Source organism: Platalea leucorodia (assembly GCF_965183815.1).
Source record: "Platalea leucorodia genome assembly, chromosome: 1".
Classification (NCBI taxonomy): Eukaryota; Metazoa; Chordata; class Aves; order Pelecaniformes; family Threskiornithidae; genus Platalea; species Platalea leucorodia.
This window is the reverse complement of record NC_138823.1, coordinates 37,917,472-37,926,778: the sequence shown is the minus strand read 5'-3', so window position 1 is coordinate 37,926,778 and position 9,307 is coordinate 37,917,472. Positions and strand designations below refer to the sequence as shown.

Genomic DNA, 9,307 nt, shown 5'->3' with positions numbered 1-9,307 from the left:
GAAAGCAGTAGCTTGGTGTTTTACTTCGGTGGTTTCGGATTCATTTGCTGGTTATCGCCTGGGAAAACTTGTGCTATCATGGGGTTCAGTGGATCACTCTTCTTTCTTTTTGTTTTTTTTTTTTTTTCCCTTCCACCATAGCATCCGCTTTCTTGGTGCTAGTGCAAGCAAGTGCGAAGCACTTCATCTCCTCCACAGGACCAGGGCAGATGCCACAGAGCTTTGGGACTTCGGTTCTCTGCCTCACTGGTGAAGCCCACCTGAGAGGGTGAAAAAGTTTCTAGCGAATCATCAGACACGTTGTCCATTTTAGACAGGTTTCCCAAGGGAACAAGCTTCAATGATTGAACTGCGTTGGCTTTTCTGCCCCAGTCTGTTTTCAGTCCATCAGTCCATTTGAACCAGATTTGGCAGGGGAGTGAGGTCCTTAAAAACATGAAGTTCTGATTTTCATGAAAATCAGTGCCTGTTGTTGGAATGGGATAGTGTCCCATTGAGGAAAGAGCTACACTGTTGTCGGTAGGCAAGTTCGCGGGCTAGTCTGCACATGCATAAATGGCCGAGCAGGATACATGGAGCAGAACCAGCCCCAGCAACTGCTGCTTCTTGCCTAGGTTTTATGCGGAGGAGCTGTGTGTGTTTGGGAAGGGCAGGATGCAGGGAAGTAGGACACATTCAAAGAAACAGGCTTTTTTGTTTCTGCTCTTTGAGAAACATCTTGTGGGAAACGGAGAATACAGTTCCCAGTAGATGTCTGAGGCAGACAGCTAGAAGATGTCTAGTTATCGGAACACGGATGTCTTTGCTTATTCTCCCAGTAAGGACTGTTCTTGCTGCCTCCGCTTGTACTGTGGCTGTAGAAGAGTTTTACACCCTGGTTTCCATTTTATTCTTTCCTTTTAGGAGGTTGCAGGTTGAGAAAGATACTTTGATATGGAATCTCGAAATTGAATTCCTGGATTTGCTTTCCAGTCACAGATCGAAGAGCTAGCCAGAGAAACTTTTAGCTTTCAGCAGTGGTCTCAAAATTCACATGGTAGCATCCCGACATATTTCAGCTTTCAAGAAATCCATTCGTCTTGTAGAAAGTAGCTGTATACTTTTTGCTAACTGTTTGAAAAGGTTGCTGAATTCTTTTTTACTCTTTTAATGTGTCGTGCAAATCTGAACTTCCAGTGCAGACAGGAAAACTGTATAACCTGGGGATTTTATAGCACCTTGTTTCATTAAACAAAAAAACCCTAAAAAAAACCCCTGTCTTGGAGAAACTTTTCTGTCCCTACTGTAGAATATACTGTTTGTACCTGCTTAGCACATCCACATGCTTAGTTGTGTACGTTTGTGCAAAGGAATATCAAAGCACGTATTTGTAATACATATCCGTTGCGATATATGTTGTACTATATGTCTCGTGGGAAGGTGTGGAAGGGAAAGTTGAAACGGCTCTTTTCCTGATGATTAAACCAAAACAAAAACAACTGCTGATTCCCTGGCCAGCCAGCTTGCTGGGACATTTTTATAATTCTTGTGCTCTGTTGTTGGTGATCTCCAATTAGCCTCAAACTGGAGCTCGCAGCTTGTGTGTGAAACAGGCAGCTGCTGGCACGCAACCTTCCCTGAAGTTGTTTCCTTTTTCCTGAGATTTAGCGAAGAGGGGGAAGGGGTTGGAGTCACATGGATACAAAGCTTTTGATTAATGTCCAAGCCTGTGCTGCTGCTGCGGAGGCTTTGCGCACAGGGCGCGCTGGGAACCGCTCGTTTCCTCCAGGCTGCGTCCCCTTCCTGACGGGAAAGGAGCCGGCGCTGGGTGGCTCCTGGCCTCCGGACCTCGGGCCGCTGCTGGAGCGGGGTGAGAAGGGGCTGAGGCTGCTGCGCGGCTGGGGACCGGCCGGAGCCCGGCCCCGCTATGTAACTTGGCGGGGTCTTTTGTTGTCCTTGTCCGCAGCGCAGTGCCGGGGCGCGCAGGCAGCGCTGCCTGCAGCCGGGAAAGGCGCCGGGCTGGGAGCGCCGCTCCTCCTCGCCGTACCATGACAGAGGAAAGCAAAGGCGAAGGCAAGGGGGAAAGCGGGAAGGACTTGGAGAAGCAGCTTCGCCTGCGCGTCTGCGTCCTCAACGAGCTGCTCAAGACGGAGCGGGACTATGTGGGCACGCTGGAGTTCCTGGTGTCGGTGAGCGGCGGGGCGCGGAGGGAAGCGGGGGGGGCCTGGCCTCGCCGCGCCGCGCTCGCCCCGCGCCGGGTCCCGCCGGCGCGCGGGGAAGGCGGCGGCCAGCGCGGGGCGGGCGGCTGCTGCCGCGGCTGCCGCCGCTGCCGCTGCTGCTGCTGCGGCCGCGGGACGGGGGGCGCGCAGCCGGGAGAGGGTTTCCCGCCCCGAGCTCTGCGGGGCGGCTGCTTCTGCTTTAAAGGCAGGGAGAGGAACAGGTTTTGAAATGGCTGGGGAGGCGTCGTGTGTTCCCCCCCTCAGCCGCCCTCCTTGGAGAGCCTGCGCTGGTGATCTCGCTTCAGCGCTTCTCCGGGCACGGAGGCTGAGGAGGGGATGTGTTTGGGTCCAGGTCTGCCTCGGGTGCGGGGGCTTGTGTTCACAGTTCCACGACTTGCAATAGCGCGTGAAACGCAGCGGTGCAGGGGGGTAGGGAGGAGGACGGGGGGGGTGCTGGTGTGCAGCAGCTGCTTGCCATTAAAGCCACGTGTGGCCTTCACTCCTGCCTTGTGATACAGGGGTCAGCTGGGAAGGTAGCCGTTCTGGGGAGAGCTGTGTTGCAGCAGTTCTAGCTTCCTTCTGCATCTGACTAGCGCTGGTGATAGGATTATTCGTGCCAGGTAACACCCTAATCAGACAGGCAGGAGTTTTCACTCCCTCAAAAAGCCAAAGTGACAAATTATTACAGAACAGATGCGGGCAGTGTTTCATTTGCACACGGTCTCGGTAGCATCACTTCAGGACCCTGTTGAGATAAATGTGTCCAAATCAGCTGCTTAAGTTTGCAAAAGATTTCACAGTAGCCCCCCTCATACTCTTCTCTCCTCCCCTGTCCCACTGAAGAGGGGAAATCCTTCAAACTGCAAACTTCCTGCTTTGCTGCCTTGAGATCTGTGAACTTTCTGCTCATTATCATGAAAGGAAATTCTCAGCTTGGCTGTGACAGGGAGAATAAAAGCACAGACACTGGAGTGAAATAAGATCTACAGAGTTGCTTATTTTCTCCATATGTTTATCCTCAGCAGAACCATGAAAAATGGTAAATGGTCCAATGTGTTTTGTTTTTTTTTTTTTTAAATTTAACATGTATTTGAGAAAGTGGCTGTGCGATTGAGTTTTACAGGTTTCCATTTAACAATCAGATTTTACCTGTTGTAAAAAATACCTATCCTAAGGGAATGTTCTTCAGTATTTTATCTTAAGCCCCAAATTTGGTTTAAGTCAGAGTCTTAGGTCGTTTCAGCAAATTTAAAGAATTTGTTATATCTTTAAATTTGGACTCTACAGTTAAGACATAACACATAATGGTGTTCAAGCAGTACGTGCTCAGCTCCTTCTAAAGAGCAGACTGTATGTATTTCAAGTTGCATCCAAATACTGAATTCAGTAATAAGTCTTTTTGCAGTATGGATCAAGATGATCCAAATAAATCATGTGGAGAAGGGGAGGAGTCCTGGAGTTAAATACCTTGTCCTACGTTGAGTTTTTTATATTCACTAAGGGTTGTGAACAGGGTTCAAGTGACAGTTCAGAGATGTAAATCCTTCACGGGGAAATGTCACGCGTTTCAACCGTACCTCAGCCTTGGTTTGAGGAAACAACTCCTGAGCTTTCCTTGGCCTACCTGCTAGGACTGCTGTTGAGAGCAGCTGTGGTCCTGTGGTGTGGATTTTACGAGGGGGACAACTCTGGATTAGGGCCAGTATGGAGACAGTCCCGTTTCTTTTACATAAGCCATCAAAACCATCATTGTACTTGTTCCTATGGTTACTTCCTGATCTGGAGGCTAGATCCTCTCATTTAGGTGTCCTAAGCTTATGGTTCCCTTTCTTTTTCTTAAAACCATTTTCCTAGGACCAGCTCTTCTGAGATAGAAACACTATCTCAGCTTACTTTGTTTCACACCGTGCGGTGGTCTTGGGGCACACAGCCTGGGTTCCTTTGGATGGAAGTGAACTGGAAGGTTTTCTGTAGGAGCACATTTGGCTGCTAATGAGTGTGCAGTTCCTTGGACTAGACTAGAGCTAGTCTGAAGTGACATTTCCCCCCCCCCAACGGTGTGGGGTCCCAGCACCAACTGTTTCTCTGTCCAAACCCTATCCTATTTTGCAGGACTTCTTGTTAAAGTAGAGGCAGCCGAAGGGGTTGAAGTTCCAATAAAAGTTAAGAGTTAGGCTTCCAGGTCTCAACATCATCAGTAAAGCTCATTGTGGTAGAAACTGTGATTCCTTTATGATTGAAAAGCTGAAGCCATTTATAGTCTTACTGATGGTTTGCACGGAGTACCTGCAGTTTTCACTGAAGTTAATAGGAACAGAGTGTTCACTTAGATAAATGAAAAAACCCTGTGGTTTCAGGGTTGGAGTCTATTTCTTCTGTGGGGTTACAGAATGTAATCTTTTATGATGTGTATGGTTCATATGGAAAAGTACGTTAGCACTTGTGTAGTAGTGGTGGGCAAGACAGCTAACTTTTCAGTCATTTGGACTGAAATTTTTATTTTGTGTACATGCCCTGTTGAGGCAGTTAAATTAAGGAACAGAAAAATTCAATAATTTTTCTTCAATTGATTGTTATTGCGTAGGAAAGGGACAGTATATAAGTGGGATTTGTGTGAAAGCATAACATCCATCATACCTCACGCAACTCATTTTCCAGAGTACTTCATGAGATCTTGTGAATTGATAATGTCTACGACCCCTTTGGCTGAGGCAAAATGTTGCAATGGGCAGTATATAATATAAATAGATGTGGAAATGAAGCGTAAGCCTGGTTTATCCGAGTGGTGGGAGGAGGAGACTGTTGCTGATGCAGTCACGTTGGGGAAATGGCCCTTTGCCTGGTACAGTTTGGGGCTGGCTGGAGAATGAAGAGCTTATAAGGAGGAAGTGACTTTGCTGGTGTCTGTCAACATGGGAAATGCTTTGCTGGTTTCCCTACGCTGGAAACATGTCTGTTATATGTTAGATTTATTTAGGTTCTTCAGTTTATATTGGAATTAAAGAGCGTCTCACTGAGGACAAACTTCTGGTTGGTTATTTAACATATTTTTGTTCCCCTACTCCTCTGTGATTCTTTATCCTCCAGTTATCATCAGTGTAGTAAGAAACAGCTTGGTTTGTGTATTCTGTCAAAAGTCTACAAGGCTATTAAGTGCAAAGCAGAAGATTTAATATATTAATGCTTTTATTAGATAGATGTAGCCGAGTAGTCATTCCCATGTGAGTTCGTTCACCTCTTCTTTTTGGCTTTATACTGTGTAAATACAGTATATTGTTTTTAATCTGCACTCATCACAGATCAAATCTGAGTGGAAAGGTCTGGTTGTATTAATATTATTCTTTCGGATCTCCTGAATCTTCCAGTTATAAACTACAGTAGCTCAGTATGTTGAGACATCAGTAATACTGAGCAATAACAATTTTGGGCCCATCTGAGTGAGGTATGTAAACATACATGAGGTGGATAAACTTAAGTCCCCCAGTAGTTGCAGCAATGTTGGAGGGAGCAGGCATGCACACGAAATTATGAAGAAAGGCTTACACTTTTCCTTCAAACATTTCATTATAACATTTGGAGTGTCATTGCAATACCAGAGATTTTGTTCTTGTTAGCATGTAGCATTTCTTAAAAGAAATTAATCTAGCGATGGAAGAATTTACCTGAGGCACTAAAACACTTTTGAAAACTATATCTACAGTTGGAGTTTATTAAGAGCTCCAATATGAGGTTTCGGTTACAAACTATTGATACTTTACTGGCTAAATTAGCAATTGGGATTTTTCTGCTGCTGGGTGATCTCTCTGGTGATCATATTGTCTTCCTATGATGAAATCTTTGTTTGCCAATGAAAGAGAAGCTGTACTTGCAAGGATAGAAGAGAATCTTTTTTCACCAAAATGCACTTTCTAGAGGGAAGAGAAAACAACAATTGGTGAATATTTACTGTGTCTAAAATAATTTTGTGTCGTCCAACTGTGTAACTGACTAATTAATATTACTTTTAGTGTTCATGGTAAAGATGCTTTTTTTTAAAAAATGTTGTGACTTTATCAATATGTACTTTATCTATTTCATTCTTTACAGCAAACAAAAGTGTCTAATGTGCTCTGTGTTAATAAAATGAGTATTTCCTATTTTGCTCTATAAGCACAGTTGGCTAACTAGAGTAAAACTGAATCAACTTTTCCAAGATTTTCCTTAGTCCACGATTTTATGCTGGGGAATGTACTTGATTTTTTTTAATGAATGTTTTAAAAAATAAGTTTTTTTAAATTTGCTTAATGTTTTCATGTAAGGTTTCCTTTACTGTAAAAACAGGGGTACTTACCTGAACCCTCAATGTACTAGCAGTAAAGAGACTAGTAAAACTGTGGTAGAAGTTGCCGAGAAACTAAAAAGTATTTAATAGTAAAGAGTTGCCAAAAAGTGGCTGGCTTAATTTGTCACCTTGTAACTTGGTATAAGGCTTAGTTTTTATGATTGTGCTTTACGCTGACTGTTTGGCTGGTAAAGGCAAACCAAGCCATGAAGAACTTCAGGATGCACATACACTGCAGGGAAATAGGCTAGATACAATAGTAGGTGTGTGTGTATATATATATATATATCTAAAATATATATATATAAATGTGTATATATATGTTTGGGGAAAAAATATTTTGGAATAGAAATTGGAAATGTAATAGATCTGCTGCACTTGGTACTTCAGGGGATAACCATGGAAGTAGAGTATATTTTTTCTGACAGGGATTGTTTTTCTGGTGCAGTTTCGTGTTCTGACAAATTTGACATTGATGGGAATAGAAGCAGATGTTGGCACTTGTGTAAGCCTTCCAAAACCCCATGGCCTCAGCTAGGGTGACTGGTTAGATCCTGAAGCAGCTGGGGGGAAAAAAAAAAGCTAGTTTATTATGTAGACTATAGTATGGTTTACAGAATCTCTTCTGTGGATCTATATACATTTCTGCCAGTTAACTCTCAAATCTCAGTTTAATGCCATTAAATACTACTGTACTATCTTCTCTCTTCCGCTTGCCCTAAAGTGTAAAAAGGGTTTATTTTCTTTAAATGTGTGCCCTGTTAAGGGAAGCCGAGTCCTTGCTTTTCAATGGGCATAAAGAGATTTTGTTCATAAGGTCTATTGCCCAGCCTCCTTGGTGGCTGTGTGACACCTAAGGATCTGTATTTCCCTGCCACACTGAGCCTTTCCTTTCTCTTGGCTCAATAAGTATTTCTCTGATTGTTGAGCAGACTGATTAGTTGGACAAGTGATTAATAGTAATTGAGACTCCAGGTAAACCTTAGTCAAATTCAGTGTTACTAACCCTGACGAGCAATAGAAGATTTGTGTCCTGGATTGAAACTCTTCAAATGGTTATGCTAGATGATGAAATTAGGTGTTGGCCCTTTCACAAAAGAACCACTTTTAGATAATATTTTATGGCTGTAGTTTGATACAATAGCAATAGTGTGTGTTGTTGTTGTGTATATGTGTATATATCATAGAATCATAGAATATCTCAAGTTGGAAGGGACCCATAAGCATCATTGAGTCCAACTTTCTAAACATGTTATATGTATATCTCAATTACAGTAATGATTAGTGACTTCATAATGGTTTGCATAATTGCATTTATATTTTATAAAAGGGATTTAAATGAATGGAAGGGAAGGGTTTTAGCTGCCTGCATTTTTTGATAAGGTTATGTGATTTCCTTTCTCTTCAGGAAAAGAAAAACAACATTCTATGGCGACTTCATCATAAAAAGTCAAAAGGAAGTGCAAACACAATTACCATAGAAAGTCAATATCTTTTCCATTCACTTCCAATTTCTGCTGTTCTTAACTTGCTTAGGCACTACAAAAAATCTGAATGTGGTATTCTATTCTTATTTGACTTTGCTTGGCTATATCAATAGCACCACCTGTGGTGTTTATCAGAGTGAGGGTAACTGCTTAAAAGCTGTTTATTTCTTTGTAACCCCTGCCCCCAAGGTTGAATGCTTGCTTTATGGAGTGGCTTAGCAAGAAAGATTATTCGCATCTCTACTAGCTGAGCACAGAGTTCATGCAAGGAATGACAATGGCAAAAAGCAGAGGTTGTTCAGAAGAATTTTCAAGCATGTATCTTATCTTGTTTGGAAGTGTAAGGTATTATACTGCACTATAGAGAGCTGTTTCATATTTTTCAATGGATTTCCTCTTACTGCTCTCAGATGTACTTGGCCTATATTTTGGAAAGCTGCTCTTTAAGAAAAAAAGGTGGTTTGTTTAGATGTTCAGTGAAAAGTCTAAAATACTGAAAGGAGAAATCTTTGTTTCATAGCATTTAAGAAACTTTTCTGTTCATAAGACTTACTGTAGACTAAGATGTATCATGCTGAAGACCGTGATATGCTTAGGGGTGTTGTACAACTTCTTGATTTATCTGTATTTATAAATATCAGTCTATTTGCAGTGTTCCAGTTATTCCTTTGCTCTGCCTTATAGCTCAGTCCTAACTCTCCTGCCACATACATTTCACAAGTTTGTAATGTGAGCTGCTAATTTAGAAGAGACTATTTGGAGGGGACTGTCAATCAATATGTCCAGACTTAAGTTACTCTGTGCAGCCTAACGCTGTTGAATAGTATGCTGTTTGCAGTGATTTCAAATATTTATGGAGACATATTTTTCAACCCTCTTCAGTAGTAATTTTTGTCACCATTTTAAAACAGCAAGTGCTTTGAAACTATGCATTCCAAGGTTGGTTTGTATTTTTTTGGTAGGGTTAGCATGAAGAACAATTTTTTCAAAGCAGAGGAATTCAAAGTTAGTAACAGTATTACACTATAGGAGGAACTGAGAAGTTCTTCACGTTGGAAACCAAAAGGAGCTGTATTTTGGCCAAAATAAACAAATCCAAACTGGCTATAGTTGACCTAAGATACTGGTGGGGGCAACTTGCCAGTCTGTAGAAGGCTATGACCATGTGTCTGTATGTTAAGTATATGTCCCTGTTTGGAAAGCAATTGGGCTACCCATGAATCAAGTATAGACTTGAATAAGATAATAATTTTTATTAAGAATTAGAATAATTTAGGCTCTACCTTTTTATATAAGTATTG

General features: G+C 42.4%; 1 protein-coding gene across 1 annotated transcript in view; it reads left to right on the top strand.

Annotated features, from left to right (window-relative positions):
- Positions 1-2,027: 2,027 nt before the first annotated feature.
- PREX2 (phosphatidylinositol-3,4,5-trisphosphate dependent Rac exchange factor 2) overlaps positions 2,028-9,307 on the top strand; it is a gene marked incomplete at its 5' end in the record, with an annotated part of 182,657 nt that continues 175,377 nt past the window's right edge. The window contains one exon of the mRNA XM_082310168.1: positions 2,028-2,168. Coding sequence (XP_082166294.1) covers positions 2,028-2,168 — 141 coding nt within the window. The remainder of the gene's footprint in view (positions 2,169-9,307) is intronic.